The sequence below is a fragment of the Schistocerca americana genome, chromosome 3 (genome assembly GCF_021461395.2).
Source record: "Schistocerca americana isolate TAMUIC-IGC-003095 chromosome 3, iqSchAmer2.1, whole genome shotgun sequence".
Taxonomy (NCBI): domain Eukaryota; kingdom Metazoa; phylum Arthropoda; class Insecta; order Orthoptera; family Acrididae; genus Schistocerca; species Schistocerca americana.
Window position 1 is genome coordinate 226,239,931 of NC_060121.1, and position 24,014 is coordinate 226,263,944.

General features: G+C 41.9%; 1 protein-coding gene across 1 annotated transcript in view; it reads right to left on the bottom strand.

The window, feature by feature from the left end:
• LOC124605988 (transcriptional regulator ATRX homolog) overlaps positions 1 to 24,014 on the bottom strand; it is a 493,634-nt gene that overhangs the window by 419,334 nt on the left and 50,286 nt on the right. Inside the window, exon 4 of the mRNA XM_047137952.1 lies at positions 2,572 to 2,693. Coding sequence (XP_046993908.1) covers positions 2,572 to 2,693 — 122 coding nt within the window. The remainder of the gene's footprint in view (positions 1 to 2,571; positions 2,694 to 24,014) is intronic.

Sequence of the window (24,014 nt, forward strand, 5' to 3'; positions counted from 1 at the left end):
ATACAGTCATAATAGCATCTACCAGAGCAAAAATGCACAGTATGTGATGAACATTTCACCCTTGAGCAATAAATGCTAACTTAAAAGACTGAAAAATACAAATATGCAATGTTATCAGTTAAATCTGGCAGGAAGTTTCATATCAGTGCACACACCGCTGCAGAATGAAAATCTCATTCTGGAAACATCCTCCATGTTGTGGCTAAGGCCGGTATTACACTATCCAATTTCTTTGTCAAAGATTTGATCAGAGATGTGATCAAATATTCCGTCAAATATATTTGACAAAGATCTTTGATGTAGCGCTAGAAGGGGTATTACACTGTCATCAAATTTTTCGTCAAAGTTCAAGATGGCTGACAACAACTTGTTATTAACGGCAGCAGTTGCCCGTACCGCAATTGCATTGTGTGCAAATATGGAAAAGAAGTGGGGGGGAAAAAAGGAACTATACATACGAGGTTGACAGTCTTAAATTCCTGGGATTACAACTTGATAATAAATTCAGTTGGGAGGAGCACACCACAAAACTGCAGAAACGCCTTAACAAATCTGTATTTGCAATTCGAGTGTTCGCAGACACAGGCAACATAAAAATGAAAAAGCTTGCATACTTTGCCTACTTTCATTCCATAGTGTCATATGGGATAATATTTTGGGGTAAATCATCAAGTCAAACAAAAGTTTTCAGAGTCCAAAAGCGTGCAATACGTATTATTTGTGGAGTAAATTCACGGACGTCCTGCAGAAACCTCTTCAAAGAACTGGGTATACTAACTACTGCCTCTCAGTATATTTACTCCTTAATGAAATTTGTCGTAAATAATATATCTCTTTTTCCAACAAACAACTCAGTTCATACATACAATACCAGGAACAAAAATGATCTGCACAAGGACTTAAAAGCACTTACTTCAGTTCAAAAAGGGGTCCACGACTGAGGAACACTCACCTTCAATAATTTGGCAAACATAAAAAATTTAGTTACAAATAAAGATCATTTTTAAAGGAGCCTGAAAGACTTACTAGTGGCCAACTCCTTCTACTTCATTGACGAAATTTTTAAAAGAAACAAATGATGTATTTATTCATACTATTAGTATTGTTATTTCAGATTTTAAAAAATTTACATGTTCCACATCCACGAGGATCTCCTCAGCACAGATCTATGGAACGAAAAACTAATCTAATCTGGGTGAAGCCGTGGGTTTTACGATGACACGATAAAAGCATTCAGCATAACTTGTTATGTGAGCTTACAGTGGAAGACGTCATACATCAATTACTTAAGAATGGATGAGCATACATTTCTGTATGTGCTCAGTGGAGTGTATCCTCATATCACAAAGCATAATATTCACTTAAGAACTGCTACATCTTCAGAAGACAGGCTCACTGTAACACTCCGATTCCTTGCTACAGGAGAGGGTTATGTTAGGTTAGGTCAGGTCAGGTCAGGTCTCCAATCTTTTTAATCTGTTTTTGTATTCATAGTGCCTCACGTTGTAAAGCGCCTCATCCGCTTCATACATCTCTATTAATTTTATAGTTGTCGGCATACACCAATTCTATTTACCATCAATGTTTATAAAAACACTACAGACGACAGAACGCTGCAGCGATGCTAGCGCTCCATGTGGTAACATGTCACATTGCAGTGAACAGAAGACAAGCGATTTCTTTGATCAAATCTACAGCGAGGCCCTAGATTTGATCAAATATTGGACGACATTTGACAAAGTCCCTATTGCACCATCAAATATCTTTGACAAAGATAGTGAACAAAGATATTGAACAAAGAAATTTGATAGTGTAATACCGGCCTAAGCCACGTCTCCGCAATACCCTTTCTTCCAGGAGTGCTAGTTCTGCAAGATTCGCAGAAGAGCTTCTCTGAGGTTTGGAAAGTAGGAGATGAGGTACTGGCAAAATTGAAGCTGTGAGGGTGGGTCATGAGTCGTACTTGGATAGCTCAGATGGTAGAGCACTTGCCCGCAAGCGGCAATGGTCCCATGTTTGAGTCTCAGTCCGGCACACAGTTTTAATCTGCCAGGAAGTTTCATATCAGCTCACACTCCGCTGCAGAGTGAAAAATCTCATTCTGGAAATGTATCAGTTATCTTGTTCAGCAGACCATCCGAGTTGCTGCTTCAATCAGTTCTCTCACACCAAGCAAAGCAAGCTTTGATACGAAAATCACTGCAAGTCACATTTCATTCAATAAAATATGTAACGTATTTTAATGTTATGACACCATGTTTACATCTGGATCAGTATGTGCTGCTTACAGTACATAAGACTAATTGGTCCATAAACATAAAGGGTGCTACAGATATCACTAATAACATAAATAAATGCAAATATATTCTGGATGGTCGAGCAGCACACAACTATAATAAAACCATGGTTCAGATACCAAATCTTATCTCCTTTCCATTGCATCTAACATAACATAGCTGACAATAACTAAGAAAACACACGTCATTAATCCACAAAAACTAAGGCAATATTTTGATTTTGCAAAACTGTGAAACATAATGTAAGCTATAGTTTCAGGAGTCAGTTCATTACTTTGCACAAGAGAACGTCCAACACTGGATGTGACAGAACTTCACTGCCATTCACAATGCGGCTACGCAGTTCCTTTGCACAAGAGGTACATCTTACTTGTTTGCTCAAAAGTTCTTCTATACCTATAAAACAATAACAAATAAACTGACTGTTAGTAAATTATCTCTATTAGTAAACATAATAGAAAGATACAAAACAACATACATTGTCATTCTCCACCTTTGCAGTTTTGTGGTTCGGATTTACTTTAAGACTAATGATGTTATTTAAATAAATAGGTACTGGCATGAAGGGAGGAAAACTTTAAAAACAGATGGTAGAACAATTGTAAAACAATTAATGAAGAAAACGTAGAACCCACTGAGTTCTTGTAATTAGTGCAGTTGAGGACAATGACCTGGCAGACAACAAAACAAACAAACTGGAGTGAGGCTTTGGGTGGCTTTGATGAACAAAAGGGAGTTTTTAAACATTAAGTTTCCCATGTTTCTGAAAGGGGAAATTTACAATCAGTGTGCATTACAAGCTCTTAATTATGGCAGTGATACAATATTTGTGACCTCTACCACAATTGCTTATTGGTCACTGCGCAACTTCAATCAACAATATTCCATGGTGCTTATTTTTCAACTTTCCACAAGTTTGGCTCCCGCTCCCTCATCAACAAAAAGTCTAGTCTGTGAAATTGTTTAGCACAACAAAACAACTGTAAAGGGTCCCTCAATGTCCATGAAATTCTGAAATTTTCGCTTCAATCACTTGTATACACTAGCAATATAAATTATAACAAGTTTTCATTACTTTAATTGTCACATGTAGCTTGTGATTTGCTACTGTTAAATAAATATGAAAAAACACTGAATGGTTTACATTACAATTAAGTTTAGTAAATAAAAACATCAAAAAAGTTTTGCATAACCTCGGTTCCAAGAACTACGGAACCTGTACAGAAAATTGGAACAAGAGATCAACATAAATGTCATTGCTGCCCTTTTTATTGCTTACAAAAACCACACACTGCATGTTGTACCACCATACAGCGAGACCTTCAGAGGTGGTGATCCAGATTGCTGTACACACTGGTACTTCTAATACCCAGTACCACATTCTCTTGCACTGATGCATGCCTGTATTTGGTGTGGCATATTATCATCAAGGCACTATTGGTCCAGATTGTCCCACTCCTCAACGGCGATTTGGTGTAGATCATGGGTCATGTCATCCATAAACAGACCTTTTCAATCTATCCCCGGCGTATTTGATAGGGTTCATGTCTGGAGAACATGCTGGTCACTCTAGTCGAGCGATGTCATATTATCCTGAAGGAAGTCATTCACAAGATGTGCACGATAGAGGTGTGAACTGTCATCCATGACAACGCATGCCGCACCAATATGCTGTCGATATGGTTGCACTATCGGTCGGAGGATGGCATTCACGTATCGCACAGCCATTATGGTGCCTTCCAAGATCACCAATGGCGTATGTAGGTTGTCTGGTTGAAGGCATATGTGACACTCATCGGCGAAGAAGATGTGATGCCAATCCTGAGTGGTCCATTCAACATGTTGTTGGGCCCATCTGTACCGTGCTGCATGATGTCGTGGTTCCAAAGACAGACCTCGCCACTAACGTCGGGAATGAATTTGCGCATCATGCAGCCTATTGCGCACAGTTTGAGTCATAACACGACGTCCTATGGCTGCACGAAAAGCATTGTTCAACATGGTGGCATTGCTTTCGGGGTTCCTCTGAGCCATAATCTGCAGGTATCAGTCATCCACTGCAGTAGTAGCCCTTAAGCGGCCTGAGCAAGGCATGTCTCTCTGTAACTCCTCCATGTCCGAACAACACCGCTTTGATTCACTTCGAGATGCCTAGACATTTCCCTTGGTGAGAGCCCTTCCTGTCACAAAGTAACAATGTGGATGCGATCGAACCGCGGTATTGACTGTCTAGGCATGGTTGAACTACAGACAACAAGAGCCATGTACCTCTTTCCTGGTGGAATGACTGGAACTGATCGGCTGTTGGACCACGTCCATCTAATAGGTGCTGTTCATTCATAGTTTTTTACATCTTTGGGCAGGTTTAGTGACATCTCTGAACAGTCAAAGGGATTGTGTCTGTGATATAATACCCACAGTCAACGTCTATGTCCAGGAGTTCTGGGAACCGGGGTGATGCAAAACTTTTTTGGTGTGTGTATTATTAGGTAAACTTAGAAATCACCACCACCACCACCACCACCATCACCACACTGATTTCTTTTATAATATCCATATTTTTATGACATTATGTGCTTGGTTTACTTAATTTGTAAGCAAATACGAAGTTTTCTTTCGCATATGATTTTTTAACTCTTTTTTTCCAACAATGTGTGCTAATGGTGCGAAGGGACTTTTGTAACTCGCTTTCTCAAGGATGATAAAAATGGCATTAGTTTTTTTCCTTTTTTCCAGCTCATTGCACACATTAAGGAAACTTTTTTGTCAGGCAAGTTTCTAATCAAACATCTGAGACAAACTATCCCTCAACCAGCAAATTTTACACTTTTCTTTAACAATCTAAAAGTGATATAGCTTACAAAGAAGTAAAATGGAGCAGTGGTGATTCAAAACATTTACATTTGTTGGCAAAAAGCAGATATTTCTATTTCAGGAATTTACCAAGATGGTGGTACACAATTCAAACTCTCTTATGAATTAAAAGGGTTAGGGAAACATTACACTGGATCTGCAGACAAGGAAAAATGTTTTTCTACAGAAATAATGAACAATTTCTGTAATATGTCATTAAGATGCTTTGGAACAGCTGAAGAAAATAGATAATGTGAATTTTATGATGTTTCAACACCAAAAAGGATGACTGGCCTTCATGGCTAAAACACATGGAAGAAAGATCGCTGAAGTCCACTCCAATGCAAACTTAAACAGAAAATGGACTTATGAAGAAATGGAACAACGGTTTGCCATTCATCACCATGGTGCATCAAAATAGATGAGTCAACAACAACCAGCGCATAATCAGTTATGCTGGTAACTGTGAAACAATGTCTGTCGTTTTTCTGCAAAAATCAGAAACAGCAATAACCACAGCAGTGTCAAGAATTCCAGCGAGCAGAGGTATCTTGCACTACTTTAATTCCAGTCTATCTGAAATTGTTGTTTATGCAAGACCAGTGATGGAAACGGAGTTTACTTATTAATAACTGCTGCAGAAGTTTTTGGGCACAACTGAAAATTGGAAATACATCATACTTATATTTAAGACCTTACAAAAATTTTAAGAGAAGTTAGGTATACAAAAAAGGCATAAATTTAACCTTAAAAACTGCAAAGAATTGATGTTTGACTAGGATGGAAAGTTATTCCCTGCACTCACAGGTGTTGAAAAGATTGATAGACTGACAACAACAGTAACTTTTCAAGGCAATAAGAAATCTCTGGAGTACCAGCATCTCCAGAGGAGCAAACCATTGTGTTTACCAAATAGCGGAGAAGTGGGGTATATAATTGATAAATTCAAGTACTTTGTTGTGATACAGCAGCCAGCAATACTTGTCAACTAAATGATTCGTATAAAAATCTAGAATAATTATTAAATAACAGCTGGTTGTGCTTCAACTGCCATCATCATATTTTTGAGTCAGTTGTGAGGAGCTGTTTTGACATACTGGTTGTGCAATTTCTGCTCAAAACATAACACTTTTCACAGATACAGAGAAACCTGGATGTAAACTGACAAGGTTTACATTATTCGTAGCAATAAGATGCCTGGTGTTCTCCAGCCTACTATTCTTGGATTTCTTGAACATCACAATTTCACAAACATGAGAAATTTCGAGAGCCTTCTACAAATGGTAAATACAGCAAATATTTTCTGTCAATCAGCTTTAGTCTAGTGATCCGCAGCATGCCAGGCAACAACACTAACCGATACTCCACATTGCATGCAGCACAGCTTGTGGCATTACTGTCTCTCCTGGGAGAAATAGTGATCCGTTGTTTCATAACTTCTCACTAGAGTCGACTACACCATCGTAATCTATATTTGATCATTGGTCCTGTTCGTGGCAGTGACGGAGGGCTCTCACGTTCAGATCATGTTGTCACATTCTCTTTAGTATGATGTGCATCTAAGGCAGACCTCCAATCAAATCTTTGTGATTATCAAGTGGGCTCTCAATTTCCTTGATTGAGAAGTCCTCATCATCTGTGCCTCAGGAGTGTAATAGGGCTTCATATGGAGTGCATGGACAATGTCTCTGAGCTTTTGTCTCCTTTATGAATGGAGATAATCCTTGACTCTATATGTGACATCCAATACACGATGAAGGATACAATATTCCCCAAGGTAGTGTTTATATTTTCTGATAATCCTACTTTCTGCACAGGTGTAAGAATCAATATCATGTTTCCCAAGCTGTATCTCATTGGCTGCTGGTGGGTGTTACAGCACTACTCCTCCTCCTCCTCCCCCTCCTCCTCCTGAGTGTCTATGGACTGTACGCAAGTCAGCTGTTGTGCTTCTTTGATCCTGATGATGAAGAAAATCTGACAAAATCTTGTTAAAGCATTCTGTGAGACTGTTCATCTAATGGTTGTTGGCCATTGTCATTCTGTGGGTAATTCTGCAGTATGAAATTACGTCTGATACTAGTCTCGGCTGAAAAAGTTTTCCATGATCGGAGATTATCACAAAGAGGACAAGAGAACAACAGAGAGACCCTAGAAACAGAAGAGAGTAAAACATGAAAGCAGATTACAGTGGCTGGCCGACAACAAGAATAAAAAGAAAAAGCCAGCCACTCCTAAACACATTAGAACTTCACCCTAAAAGCACTAGCGTGGTGGACACGGGGACAAAAGACATGTGCTAAAACCTACATCGAAGTATAAAACCCATTCTCATGAATAAAACGTAAAACTAAAGCTGCTGCTGAGGCATCGTCACCCAACATCGAAGCTAGGGAGCTGGGAAAGTTAAGAGTCCGCTGAAGAGTGGCTGAAGTGGGCAGTCCAGCAAGAGGTGGATGCCACAGTGACACAGAGGTGGGTCATCACAATGAAGAAGGTAACCATGCGCTAGCCATGTATGGCCAAAGCGGAGCCGTCAGAGGACAACAGATCCCATGCAAGAGGACCGTATGGAAGACTTTCACACATTCGTCGTCTATTTAATGACATGCAGCTTGTTGTGCATACCGTTATGCCATTCCATCTCCCAAAGCCTGAAAACCCTGCACAACGAGTTAGTACAAAGGAGAAATGACGCATCAGGTCATGAGCGGATGTGCTCAAGAGCGCGAGATATGGCTGCCAGCTCTGCGGTGAAAACACTGCAGCCATCTGGCAAGGAGTGCTGTTCAATATGTCCTCCATGAACAAACGCAAAGCCTACGTGACCATCAGTCATCGAGCCGTCGGTGTAAACCACTTCAGAGCCCCGGAACATGTCAAGAATCGAGAGGAAGTGACAGCGGAGAGCGGCGGGGTTAACAGAGTCCTTAGGGCCATGCAAAAGGTCAAGACGAAGCTGTGGCTTACGTGTACATCATGGAGGCATACGTGAATGGACCGCAAGTAGAGGTGGTAAAGGGAAGGACACCAGTTCGGAGAGAAGGGACTGCGCGTGAACCACAATCGTTAGCCCCGACCTTGGCCGCCAATGCAGGAGATGGGCTGCCATGGGTGGGTAAAGGAGATAGTAATTTGGATGCTCGGGAGAACTACGAATGTGTGCAGCATAACTGCCGAGCAGTAGTGCACGTCTGATCTGCAATGGAATGACCCCAGCCTCCACCAGTACACTGGTCACCGGAATTATCATAAAAGCTCCTGTCGCTAGTCGAACCCTGCAGTGGTGCACAGGGTCGAGTAAATGCAATGCTGAAGGTGCTGCCGAACTATAAACCACACTCCCACAGTCAATTCGGGATTGGACAAGGGCTCTGTAGAGCTGCAGCAGCGTAGCACGATCTGCACCCCGATTGGTGTTGCTCAGGCAACGGAGGGCATTGAGGTGCTGTCAGCAATTCCGCTTAAGCTGACGAAGATGAGGAAGCTACGTCAATCAAGCATCAAAAACCAGTCCTACGAATCAATATGTCTCCACTACAGTGAGTGGATCGTCATGAAGGTAAAGTTGTGGGTCCAGATGAATGGTACGGCACCAACACAAGTGCATGACACACGACTTTGCAGCTGAAAACTGGAAGCTGTGGGCTAGAGTCCATGACTGCGCCTTGTGGATGGCTCCCTGTAGGCACCGCTCAGCAACACCTGTACTGGAGCAGCAGTAAAAAATGCAGAAGTCATCTGCATACAGAGAAAATGAGACGTAGGGCCCGACAGTTGCTGCTAGACCATCAATGGCCACTAAAATAGAGACACACTCAATACAGAGCCCTGTGGGACTCCATTCTCCTGGATATGGATGGAACCATGGGAGGCACCAACTTGGACACGGGAAGTACAGAGTGACAGAAAGTTTTGGATAAAAATCGGGAGTAGGTCCCGGAGACCCCACTCATAGAAAGTGGCAAAGATATGATGTCTCCAGGTCATGTTGTATGCTTTACATAAGTCAAAAAAGACGGCAACCACGTGTCGGCATCTGGAAAAGGCTGTTTGGATGGCAGACTTGAGGGACACAAGATTATCAGTGGTAGAGCGACCCTGGAGGAAGTTGCCCTGACATGGAGCCAGTAGGCCATGTGACTCCAGGACTCAACCCAACTGCCGACACACCATATGTTCCAGCAACTTACAAAGAACGTTGGTGAGGCTGATGGGCCGATAGCTATCCACATCAAGCGGATTTTTACTGAGTTTGAGCACCGGAATGGTGGTGCTCTCCCACCATTGCGATGGAAAGACGTCATCACACCAGATCCGGTTGAAGATGATGAGGATATGTCGCTCGTAGTCAGATAGATGTTTCATCATCTGGCTGATCCAATCAGTACCAGGAGCTGTGTCGGGGGAATGTGGAAGGGCACTGAGGAGCTCCCACTCTGTAAATGTGGCGTTATAGGATTCACTGTGATGTGTAGTGAATGAGCAGGGACTTTTCCTTCCAGACACCGTTTGAGAGGGCGAAAGGCTCAGGGGTAATTCTCCGATGCAGAGGCTCAAGCAAAAGTCCTCGGCAAAGTGCTCGGCAATCGCATTTGCATCGATAGATAACATGCCATTTTTGGTAACACTGGGCACACCTGTTGGGGTTGGGTACCCAAAAACACATTTGATTTTTGCCCAGACTTGGGAAGATGACGTATGGCACCCAATGGTCGAGACGTATCTCTCCCAACACTCCTGCTTCTGTCGTTTGATAAGTTGGCCAACGCGGGTAGGGAGCCGTTTAAAGGCTATGAGGTGCTCCAGGGAAGGGTGCTGCTTATGCCGCTGTAGAGGTCACCGATGCTCCTTAATTGCTTCAGCGACTTCTGGCGACCACCAAGGGAGTGCCTTACACCGAGGGCACCCTAAAGAGCGAGGGATAGTGTTTTCTGCTGCAGAAACAATTGTTGTAGTCACCTGCTCAACCATGACATCAATGTTAGCATGTGGGGCAGATTCAACAGTAACAGCAGAGGTCAAAGTTTCCTTGTCTGCCTTGTTTAAAGCCAATCTGGGCAGGCGTCGGTGGGCCTGATGCCGGGGCAGTGACAGGAAGATGGGGAAATGGTCACTACCACACAGGTTGTCATGCACTCTCCAGTGGATAGGTGGGAGAAGTCCTGGACTGCAAATTGATAAATCAATGGCCGAGTAACTACTATGAGCTACACTGAAATGTGTGGTGGTCCAAGTATTTAAGAGGCAGAGGTCGAACGGAAACAGTAAAGTTTTGACATCTCTGCCTCGGCCAGTAAGCATGGTGCTACCCCACAAGAGGTTATGGGCATTAAAATCTCTCAAAAGTAGGAAAGGTTTAGGGAGTTGATCAATCAGTGCAGCTAATACATTCAGGGGTACTGCACCATCTGGAGGAAGATATACATTACAGACAGTTATTTCCTGTGCCATCCTTATTCCGACAGCCACAGCTTCAAGAAGGGTTTGAAGGGGGGCACAGTGTCACTACAGACTGGGTTTAGGACATAAACACAAACTCCACCTGACACTTGATTATGGGCGCTACGGTTCCTGTAATATCCCTCATAAGTGCGGAGGGCAGGGGTCTGCATTGCCAGGAACCAGGATTCCTGGAGGGCAGTGCAGATAGCAGGTGTAAAGCTTAACAGTTGTTGTAGCTCAGCCAGGCAGTGGAAAAAACTGCCGCAATTCCACTGGAGGATGACATCATCATGAGACTACGAAGGCATGGAACATTCAATGAGATAGTTTACACCTTAGAGTCACCTGCTACCACCAAATTTTTGCCTGAGCAGCCTATATCCATTGTGGCTGAGGGTCTCACGAGATCTAGGGCCTCAGTGGATGCCAGAATCTCCACCCCATCCTCAGACACAGAGCTTGTAGGAAGTGGTGATGTGGGTGCCACTGCAATTTCCTTGGTCTTAGGGGTCTTCTTTTTTAATTTCTCTCGCTGCTCCTTGGGTTTCCCTGGCTGGGAGGACTTCACTAGCTCAGTCTCCGGGACTCAGGATGAGAGTGAAGCCCTATGACCAGCTGCTTTTGAGCTCTTCAGCCACTGGTGGGTGTCATCTTTTCCATAATCAGAAAACTGTGAAGGGAGTGACCCAAGGGACCCCTTCCTAGTGAGAGAACCCGAAGAAGACTTATGCTTCTCCAGCTTAAAAGTGGGGACAGACATCCTTGGTGGTTGGGCGGGGGGGGAGGGGGGGGGGGGGGGGGCTGCTCCTGAAGTCGGTGGTGCGGGAGCACCAGCAAGGAAAATGAACCCCACCATCAAGGGGCAGGTGTAGTCTTCCGGCTCTGAGAGGTGACTGGGTTTGGCGGAGCTGATGGTGCCAGAAATGTTGTAGCAGAGGCTTAAGACAATGTCATATGTACAGGATACAAGCCTTCGAATTTTCTCTTAGCCTCAATGTAGGTCAGTTGGTCCAGGGTCTTGTACTCTATGATATTCCTTTTTTTCTGAGAATCCTGCAGTCTGGCGAGCAAGGCGAATGGTGCTCTCCGCAGTTGACACAGAAGGGAGGCAGCGCACATGGAGTATTGGGATGTGATGGGCGTCCGCAATCTCAACATGTGGTGCTGGAAGTACAGGGGGAAGACATATGGCCGAACTTCCAGCACTTAAAGCACTGCATCGGGGGAGGGATATAGGGCTTTACATCACAGCAGTAGACCACCACCTTGTCCTTCTCGGGCAATATATCACCCTCGGACCCAGGTGGACATGCCGGACAAAATGTAAGCCTCGCCACTCTAATTTGGTGCACAGCTCATCAACAGACTGCAAAAGAAGGTCACTGTGAAATATGATACCCTGGACCATGTTTAAGCGCTTATGGGGTGTGATGGTTACAGAAACATCCCCTAGCTTGTCACAAGTGAGTAAGTCTGTGACTGGGCAGAGGATGCCATTATGATCAAGCCTGACACAGATCTCATTTTGGACAATACCTCCATCTCCCCAAACGTGTCCTCTAAATGCTCAACAAAAAAACTGAGGCTTCATCGCCATGAAAGATTCCCCATCAGCTCTTGAACATACATGGTACCGGGGCAAATAAGATCCGCTGTCATCCTTAGCTTGACATTCCTCACATGGTGTGGCCATGGAGGGGAACGATTTGGGGTTGTAGTTCTGTGCATCGAATTGAGCTCGTGAACGTTTAGAGACTGCTGGTGTTTCACTACCAGTAACAGATGATGGACTACGCTTCATCGCGTGTACAATATGTAAATAAGGAACAATATGTAAATTTCTATTATGTTGCCTGTGAATGACAGATTCAAGTTTGCACTTGAATGTAATGCACCAACGAATCTTATGCGCATCCCAATTTTGAATACTATATATGGTAACAAAATGTGATTATTAGATCCGCATCAATATGGTACATTCAGGCCATAGCTATGGAATTCTTTTTGGGGAACAAATGCAAAACATAAGAACACAGTTCATAAACTGTGCAAAAGGACTCTAATAACAACAACAAAAGTTAGTAAACAGGATCACTGTATAGTTCTGTTCCAAGAATTGAAGATTTTAACTATACTATGTGAATCCCTTCACCCTATAAGTTACAGACACCAAAACCAACCTTGATAATTACTGTAAAAACAGGTCCATCCATGACCATTGCACAAGATCTAGATGAACATACATTTATCAACAAAGAATAACCATAAAATTTAATACAGCATCTATATTATTATAAAATGCTATCTCGGAGTCCAGTTCCAGTTGCAGTATAGAGGGTACAAAAATTCAATTTTCAATATTTTGAGTAATTATGAACGAAATTTAAAAATTTAAAATGCTGTCCTAATCTACTCATTAAGAGGTGTAATCTTAACATTAAATTTTCAACACTATAAGACATTGAGAATGAGAGCACTTAGTAATCAAAATTCTATAGACAATTTCAAATGTTTATGGAGCTACTACCCACTGACACAACCCCCCCCCCCCCCCTTACACACACACACACACACACACACACACACACACACACACACACACACACACACAAAAAAATTATGAAAGGAAAAAGTTCATCGCTTACTATATTCCACTGTCCATTCAGCCAAACTTCAACACCAGGCATGACTTTCTAATTTATTACATCTTTACTACTACCTCTATTTACAACCACTTAGCAGACAGTATCTACATATATCACTGAATGTAACTGCAAAGTTGTATCACTGTGCAACATATAGTTCTGGATACCTGATGTCATAAACATTGAGATGAGTGGAAAACTAGTTTTGCTTAAAATGATGAACAGTGTGTAATCGTATGGCACTGGTGGCTGGGAGCCATATTGCAAGTCCTTTTTAGTTGACGCCAACAAATTACCCTGCTTGTATACACTCAGGTTTCATAATGAGAGTACTTGGTGGCTTCCAACACAGAATCATAATTTCAAATCTTTTATTAAGTTTTTCTCGCTTACGTGGGTAAAGACAACTATTTAACACATTAACTCATTCGTAAAGCAATAAAATATTTGAAGCTCTTTTACACATGAGAGTTCGAATCTTTAAAGAATCAGGGTTTAATGGTTTCTGCTTAGAGATGAAGTTTTAATATAAACTGCTAAAGGAGATCAAAGATATTTCTAAAGTAAACTGTTCTAGAGAGGCAGTTAACAAGTATCTGTTAAGCAATGCATTCCATACTGTGAAGAGTTATTTAGATAACACAGAACAGGGGTTCGGTAATATATATATAACATTAGTAAACAATAAACAGTGATGACTGCATTATTTACAGATTTCCCTGCAATTTCCAAGTTTTTCCAGTGTGAAATTCCAAATTTCCCTGTATCAATTTTTATTGTACATGAGGATAAGTTTTATTTTACTAGCTTTCATAGCTGCAAATAATATTTTTGAGTTGTGTGTTCATAAGTTTTCTGGAAAACATGCTGTTTGAAAGTCTCTCAGACATGCAGCCATATTGATTGATTGTCGGAGAAGGAATTTTCAACGGCATAATGTGCCGTCATCGTCAGGTTACTCCAGCCGGCTGACATCCTGGACAAGTGGGTGCGATACACATACTGATCATCTCCCTCCTCCACTGACTCTGTTGAGGATCATGGGATGTGCTGGCTGTGATAGTGGGGGAAGCTCACACTCAAGAATCTAGCGGCAGTTCTCAGTTTGCACTCCATCTTTGTAGTGCTCGGTGATCCGTTTCCTCTGTATTTGGAGAATTTATATCGCCAGAACCCTTGCTTCACTAGGTTGAAATCTATTGTCCTTGTTGATGAGGTACTCATGTAGCTGGATTTCGATACCCCCCTTGCAGACACAGCCCCAATAGTGGGACATGTTTTGCAGAATTTTTGTATCTTCATATTTCATTTTCAAGACAACGTTCAGCAATTACTAGTTTGTCGGCTACTGGGGGCCGGTGTGCCACTTGTACCCCATGTGTCTGTCTTTAATTGTGTGACTGGTTTATCCGAAATACACATTCCCACACTCACTTGGTATGTAATACACTTAAGATTTCAGAAGTCCCAGAATATCTTTTACTGCCCCTAAAAGGGATTTGGCCTTTTCTGGCAGGTGGTACACACATTTGATAATTTGTTGTCATAAAAGTCTATCAGTTTTTCCAGATATGTTGCCTCCGTATGGAATGTAGGCTATCTATTTCAGTCTTCATCAAGTTTGTTTGTTTTGTTTTGCTTTGCTTTGGGGCGCAAAAAACCAACTGGGGTCATATGCACCCAAGTAAAAACTATAGAACACGAAGACAATTGACATAATAGAAAACAGCTAAAAAACAGGCATGTGAAAAAGGGTTAAAAAGAGACAGAAACGGAGGTCCAAACCTAAAAATTAAATGGCCTTCGCCATACTGCTTAGGCGAACAGAAAGTAAAACACTGTCAACAGCCTGCGCGTCATTTGCTAAAACAGCCGTAACTCAGACAGCAAACCCAAGCAGGAACGTAAACAGTTAAAAACTGGACAGTCTGTCAGGAAGTGGTGGACAGTTAAAACTTGGGTGCAATGTGTACAAAGTGGTGGGGTAGCACCACTTATCAAATGACGATGGCTAAAAAGGCAGTGCTCAATATGCAGCCTAGTAAAAATGACCTCCTCCCGGTGGGATGGTCAAGAGGAGGTCATCTAAGACACTGGGGAGGCTTAATAAGCCGGAGCTTATACCCGTGAAACAAGGACAATTGGCGATGCAAAAGGGACACCACCTGCTAACAGATGTCAACACAGAGATCATCGGAGGGAATGTAGGAATTCGCAGGTTGAGGTATGAGGTCTGCAGCCTTGGCAGCAGTGTCAGCAGCCTCGTTTCCTGGCAGTCCGACATGACCAGGAACCCCCGCCCCCTGGCTCAACCAAGAGTGAGCAAGTGACAGTTTTCCTGGACCCAGTGCACTAAGGGATGGACAGTGTACAACACACACAAACTCTGAAGGGCACTGAGTGAGTCTGAACAGAGGACACAATTAAAAATGCTGTGTCATTGGATGTACTCCTTGGCCTGATACAAAGTGAAGAGCTCAGCTGTAAATGCTGATCAGTGTGCCGGGAGCCGATATAAAAGAGACACGGGTGCCAATGACGATTGCACACCCAATCCCATGGTCAGTCCGAGAGCCATCGGTGTAAACAAAGGTACTATCACGAAGTTCCATGCAAAGGTCATGAAACTGAAGGCAATAGACTGAGGCTGGAGTAGTGTCCTTAGGAAGCAAATAAGGCCAAGGTTAACATGGGCCGCTTCATGAAGCCAAAGTGGTGAAGGGTTCATACCCATCGGGAAAGTTGCAGGTGAAGTTAAGCTGCCGTAGTAAGTGCCGAAAGCGGACTCCAGGAGGTAACAGAGAAGAGGGACACACCCTATACCGACGATCAAAGGAATCATCAAAGGAGGAGGCATAGGATGGGTGGCCACCCATGGCAGACAAACAGCAGGCATACCTGCTGAGGAGAAAGTCACAGCAGTAGGAGAGCGGCAGTTCAGCAGCTTCAGCATACAGACTCTCAACAGGGCTAGTGTAAAAGGCGCCCATGGCCAAATAGATGCCATGATGGTGGATAGTGTTGACACAGCTTAAGAAGGACGGGCGTGCAGATGCATACACAAAGCACCTGTAGTCGAGTTTCGAATGGACAAGAGATCGGTACAAACGGAGGAGGGTGGGTCGATTAGCACCCCAGGAAATACCATTGAGGATACGTAGGACATTGAGGAGCCGCATACAGAAACTGCCAGGTAAGACACGTGGAAGGACCAAGAGAGTTCCCTATCGAGCATGAGCCACAGGAATTTTGTAGTTTCAACTAATGAAAGGGCAACAGGCCCGAGATGTAAAAATGGTGGAGGAAACCACTTGCATCACCAGAAATTCATACAGATGGTTTTGTCAGTGGAAAAGTGAAAGCTCCAGGAGTAAAGACGATCAAGACATTGCTGAAGATGCCGCTCAGCGAGATAGGTCCATGGAGAACTGCAATAGATGGTCTTCATCGTGGATTGGGTGAAGATGTGTCAAATCAATCTGGGAGTCACTAACTGTTTTTCTGGAACAGTTTCCTGAGATGGTTCAGGACTCCTTCCGTATGTGACAAGTGATGGCAGCTGGAGCTGTGAAGGTACTGGGTTTTCTTCTGACAGATGCTGTGTCCTGCTCAAGGAGTCACTGGAACTCACTGAAAAAAAAAATTTGGCCCCCATTCATCAAACTTTTCAATTTTGTGCTTATGTCTATGTATTTTCTTTTTCATGGACATTACTGTAAACAGACTGACGGCATGCCTACAGTAGTCCTCTGTCACCTGTGGCGGTCAATATGTACATGTAAGATTTTGAGGACAAGACACAGCACCACTAAAACTGATAGTCTTTTACAGTTATGTTGATGATATGTTCGCCATTCAGTCTCACAGGAAAGACGAACTACATTTTTTTTTGCAACACTTAATCTCTATCCACAACTAAATTCAGTTCACAATGGAGGAAGAGCAAAATTGTCAGCTGCCATATCAGGATGTTCTGGTATGGAGAAAACGAAATGGAACAACGGGACACAGCGTCTATCAGAAGAAAACCTACATGGACCAGAATCTTCACGCCTCTAGTTGACACCACCCATCATAAAGGGAAGGAGCGCTAAACACGCAGGTCCACAGAGATTGTGTGATCTCTGATGAACAAAGCTTGAAACCTAAACTGGACCACCTGAAGGACATGTTCCAGAAAAACGGCTATAGCAACTGACAAAATCAGTGCACCTTCAGGCAAAAGACTACACCAACCGAAAAAGATAGCCTACATTCCAAATTTGGACAAGACATCTCAAAAAACTGATAGTGTTTTACCATAAAAAATATCAAATGCATGTACCGCTCACCAGCAAAGACAAAATTCCTTTTTAGAGACAGTAAAAGACGACCTGGGACACCAGAAATCTGGAGTGAATTACGTACAATGTGAGTGTGAGAATGCATATGCTGGACAAACCATTCACAAATTGAAGAAAGGTGCACAGAACATAAACGACACAATGACCTCCAACAGTCAACAAAATCAGCAGTTTCTAAACACTGCCTTGAAAGCAACCACAAAATGAAATACGAAGATACAAAAATTCTTCAAAACACATCCCGCTATTGGGACTGTACACAAGGAGGCTGTCTAAATCCAGCTATATGAGAGATTCATCAACAAGGACGATGGATTTCAACTTAGTCAAGTGCAGGCTACAGCACTGAAAATGCTCCAAATGCAGCAGAAACTGAACACTGAGTGAAGCGCAGATTGAGGTCCGCCACTCAATTCCCAAGCACGAGACCCCACCACGCTGGCATAGTGCACATTCCATAAAAGCATTGGAGGAGGGGAGATGCCTGGTACATTTACTGAAGGGAAAAAATTTGCAACAACAACAATTAATTAATTTAGAGTAATAAAATTTCAGAAATACATTTGTCTAGGTAGCATATTTAAGTGATTAACATTGCAAGATCACATGTCAATGCAAGTGCGAGATAAGTATTGCAGATTTGAAATGCTGATACATTACTGCTAATAACTGATCTAACTTTGGGTTACAACAATGGTATGTTGGTGAGCGTTATCCTGTTTGGAAACACCCCTGGAATACTGTTCACAAATGGCAGCACAATAGGTCAAATCATATTACGAAAAGAAAATTTGCTACTCACCATATAGCAAAGATACTGAGGTCATAACAAAATCGCATCCCAGACCATAACTCCAGTTTTCAGTCCAGTGTGTATAGCATCTGGACAAGTTGGGTGCAGGTCCACAACTGACTTGCTTCCAGTCAACACACGCCCATCACTGGCACCGAGGCAGAACCAGCTTTCATCAGAAAACACAAAAGACCTCGATCGTACCTTCCAATGATACCTCACATGACATGACTGAAGGTGCAAATGGTGGTGGTTTGGGTTCAGTGGAATGCACACTACATGGCATCTAGCTGGGACCTGCTGTTGGAAGTATCTAATTTGTAACAGTTTGTTGTGTCACTGTGGTGCCAACTGTTGCTCGAATTGCTGCTGCAGATACAGTACAGTGCAACAGAGCCATACGGCAAACAAGATTGCCTTCCCTTTTGGTAGCGCCATATGGCCATCTGGAGATCGGTCTTCTTGCAACCGTACATTCTCGTGACCACACTGCCAGCAATTATGTAGTGGCTACTTCCCGGCAAATCTTTCTGCAGCATCACAGAAGCAACATCCAGCTTCTCGTAGCCTCATTACATGACCTCGATCAAACTCAGTAAGGTGCTGACAATGACGTCTGTCGCCTCACAGGCATTCTTGATTAATAGCTGCACTAAGTCCAGTCTCACACCCATTATATGTAGCACGTATTTAAATCAAACCTGATTTGTATCCTCATAGTGGCCTTATTAGCATCACTATTATGCAACTGGTGCTAAATCTGAATACACAGCATCTTTCAGATGTAGAAACACACCTATCAACTTTGTTTATATTGCACAACTGCTTCTTGGTGTTGCAATTTTTGTTTTCATCACTGTATATCACACTCACTGATCCAGGATGTCAGTCAGCAGGCATAACATCATGATGACAGCATGTTATGCTGTCAAAAATACTTCTATAATGATCAATCAATCTGCTTGCATGCCCAAAACATTTTCAAGCAATTTTTTTGCCTGGTCCCATGATTTACTAGTGATTATTCCCAGTTCAGCTATGATTGAAAAGAATAGGTATGCAACTGGAAATTTTAATGTTATTCAAGACATATTTTGCTGTTCAAGAAATAATTTTCAATCTGAATATGTTGTAAAACTGTTACTGCAGATAATTCAAAATGTTTCATTATAGGTTTTAATTATACCATGAAAACTCATGCTATAAAAACACTCTACATTATTCAATCATTCAGCTGCTGGCATTCTGGACTAGTAGTAATTGTTTCAAAATATCTGCGCAGTTCATATTAGAAACTAACCAATTCTGAAAAGACATAATTTGTTTCTTGCTACACTATCAAATGAAGTGAAGGTAAAGCTGCCAACTACAAATTTCCTGGTGAATAAGTCTGGTAGTTCTACAGTAGAAGAAAACAGAATATTCATGCCAACAACACACTCATATCTTTCTGAACAGTGGCAAATAAAATGCCATACACAATTTTCAAACTGAAATACATCCTAGTACCAAAATTATAGAGTAAGCAATTGAAAACATGCAGCCACAATGGCAAATAGAGGCACGTGGGCTATATTTGTCCAAATAATTTGGAGACTGCTCCTAATTCTTCTGTAGGGCTTTCTCAGTCTGACTGACAAAACTAATGACATCGCAGAAAAAGTGTGTGTGTGTGTGTGTGGGGGGGGGGGGGGGGGGGGGATTATTTACAACTTCATAAGGGGGGGGGGGGGGGGGGATTATTTACAACTTCATAAAATTTTTACAGCGAATACATGGTGTGTCGTGGGGCGATCACTCTGTTTTTAAAATAATTGAAAAGCCACAATCACTTCAATATCATTTACTAGATGACCGTTTTCAGCACTCTGAAGGTATAACATAGCAGGTTTGAGGGAGGGCTTACATGAGTTAACTATATACATTACAATTATTACAGAACCACATACCTAAAATGTGGATTAACATTTATAAAACCATATTGACATCATGGCACATGAGGCAAACCATGTGATAAAAATCACTGTCACAACCAATAAAAAATAATAAAAAACTGCTCCCATGGTCGTTCTTTCCATAAAATATAAAACTGAAGTCACCAGAACTACCATTGCTTGCCTAACACTGGTCAGCATCACCAATGCCCTATTCCACACAGGCTTACCTGCTGTGATTCTAGCAGTTCACAACTGGCCACCAGATAGCGGTGTCCAAGCAGCGCACACACAGCCCTACAGTATAACCACTCATTACTACTAAAACACAACTTTACTATATCTGCTTGTCACATACCCACGCAAAGCCCACATTTGCACATACATTTCCTGTACATACTATAATCACTATACACTACATCAATTACAAAGTAAAAGCATCTGAGGCACAGACATTACCCATTAGCACCTTACAAAACTACATATTATAGTTTACCTTTATTCATATAAGTACGTCAGGCATATGCACACAAAAAGCTGTTCATAACACAACTTCGGCAAAATGTGACGAGCGATTATAACCTGTATGCTGGGCTTTACCTGTCTAGGCACTGTGGTCTTAGGTATTGTAAGCGCTAAAAAAGAACATATTAACTTGCTATAAAGTCTCTCACCACCTATACAATCGTTATGAGCAAGGTATGAATCAACTACGAAAACTTGCATAGGCACATGGAATTAAGGAATGCCAGGTCAGGAGCAAACCGAAGGGCTCAGGAACAGGGGGGAAAATGACATGCAGACCAAGATGCACAGTGACTCCACCTAGGGTCTACCTTGGTAAAGTAAATACTTGTTATAAGGTTTGAAGTGTAGTTGGCCAGCTCAGCCAGTAAAACTTTACTCGATAATTGCCATTGCCCGCCAAGCGTTCCTTCGTTACATTCTTATTTTATTTATTTTTATATTTTACAGACATATTTGTGTATGAAGCCAGAACGCTTGGGTTTTCGGTATAGTAGTATTATGGTTTTTCATTATTCCCCATTCGGTGAGGCCCATGGACGAAACAAGTGCCATGCCGATGGGAGCGTACGTAGAATCACCGTGCATCTTGGTCCGCATGTCACTTTCCCCCCTGTTCCTGTGCCCTTTGGTTTGCTTCTGACCTGGCATTCCTTAATTCCATGTGCCTATGCAGGTTTTCGTAGTTGATTCGTACCTTGCTCATAATGAATGTATAGATGGTGAGAGACTTTATAGCAAGTTAATACGTTCTTTTTTAGCGCTTACAATACCTAAGACCATAGTGCCAAGATAGGTAAAGCCCAGCACACAGGTTTTAATCGCTCGTCACATTGTACCTAAGTCATGTTATGAACAGCTTCCTGCGTGCATATTCCTGATATCCTTATATGAATAAATGTAAATTATAATATGTAGTTTTGTAAGGTGCTAATGGATAATGTCTGTGCCTCAGATGTTTTACTCTGTAATTGACATACTTTATAGTGATTACAGTACGTACAGGAAATGAATGTGCAAATGTGGGCTTTTCATGGGTATGTGACAAGCAGTTATAGTAAAGTTGTGTTTTAATAGTAATGAGTGGTTATACCGTGAGACTGTGTGTGTGTACTGCTTAGACACCGCTATCTGGTGGCCAGTTGTGAACCGCTAGAATCACAGCAGGTAAGCCTGCATGGAATAGGGCGGTGATGATGCCGACCGGTGTTAGGCGAGCAGTGGTAGTTTCATCTGGTGACTTCAGTTTTATATTTTATGGAAAGAACAACCAGGAGTGCAGTTTTTTTATTATTTTTTATTGGTTGTGTCAATGATTTTTATCAGATGGTCTGCCTCATGTGCCATGATGTCCATATAGTTTTATAAATGTTAATCCACATTTCAGGTATGTGGTTCTGTAATAATTGTAATGTATATAGTTAGCTTGTGTAAGCCCTCCCTCAAACCTGTTATGTTATACCTTCACAGATCTGATGATGGCACCTTCAGCATGCTGAAACCGGTCATCTAGTAAACGATATTGAAGAGATCGTGGCTTTTCAATTATTTTATAAAATTTTTAATTTATAAACAGCTATTGCCACCCCTGCAAACTCCACATCTTTACCATTATTCATCTCCATTCAGTGCCACTGTGCAATAACCTCAGTTACATGCGAAATCATCACAAGGATGGGCTTCACACTGTTGTTACTTGGAAGATAAATTCAATAAACTTCATGGGCTTCAGACTGTTGTTACTGGAAGATAATTTTAATAAACTATGACAGCAATGACATGTTTCAACCAAGATTGTCTCCTCACTATAGTCATTTTTTATTTAAAGCATGACACTGCAAAAAAGTCAACAACTTAATTTTGCACAAAAATTAGTAAAAAAGAGCTGTAGCTTGAAAAGATGTATGTTCAAATATGGCTCATGGTCTCTCAGATTCCAGACCCATTTCCCACATAAGAGCGGTACATTCTCGCATATGTTTGAATTCTACCACACTCTCAATCATGCCACAGGAAATGGACTTGGAACCCGAGAACCAACAGGCAATGACGTTGAATCCCTGGGCACACCAGAGGTAGCCATGATTGAGCAACAAAACAACACAACAAATCAAAGCACTTTGTACAACTCCATAAATGAATGTTTTTGAAGCAGAATCTCACGTTGATTTGCAACAAAATGACTCAGCACATTTCTTTCTGCTAACAGTCAGGTCAACTCCTCCCAGTTTCTCTCCAAATTCCTCAAGTCATTCAGACTTCCCCAACTTACCCTGTAAATTAATTTTCCCTGAGAATTCCAAATTTTCCAAGTTTTCTGAGCAAATCACAACTCTGTAATAGTAAGACTCCTCTGTCTATTCACAACACATTTTCATATTTCCTTTTTTTGTGGAAGACCTTACGCCAAAGCTTTGCACTGGATAATACTATCATCACTTCTATTTTTGAGCTCGACATCTCACCCATTATAGAGAGATGCTCATTCAATTTATCAGGCAAGCAAATGGGAAGTTGGGATACACAAGATGGCACCTGCAGATCATTGTAATCGTCCTTATGTCAGCAGATAGTGTAGATACACAGGTGTAGATACATGAATTAGGTGTGTGGCATTAGATTTTTACATTATAAAGTTCAGTTGCTATATATCCCTTGTGGCAAGGTAATCAATCGTTCTTCACAAAACCTGTTCCCTCAGCAGTGCTTTTTCCATGTACTCAGTGGGGGAAATTCTAGTTGTTTGGAAATCAGAGGTAGAAATACCAGTGACAATGAAAGTTTGTGTCAGGTCTGGAGGTGAGCTCAGACAGCCTAAAGGTTAAGGCGGCTGCTATTATTGTTAAGTCAAGAAATCAGGATCCATGTCCCAGCATAGCATAAATTTCATGAATCATATTGGGGAAAAAGTGCATATAAACTGTGACTGACTGTTGTTGCTTACATTGAACCACTTCTTAGAAAGAAACTGTCCCATTGCATTCATAGATAAAGGCTGTAAGGGTTCCTTTTTTTTCCAATACCAATAACAGTGTCTTAAAAACATTCAATTTGACAACTGTGGAGGCCTTACTAACTGTGGTAGTGAAGACAAGATGCAACTATTTGCTAGGGACAACATTCATCTCATGTTAGTTGCAATTAAGTAAAATGTAAAGTTGTCCTCAAGCCAAAGATTG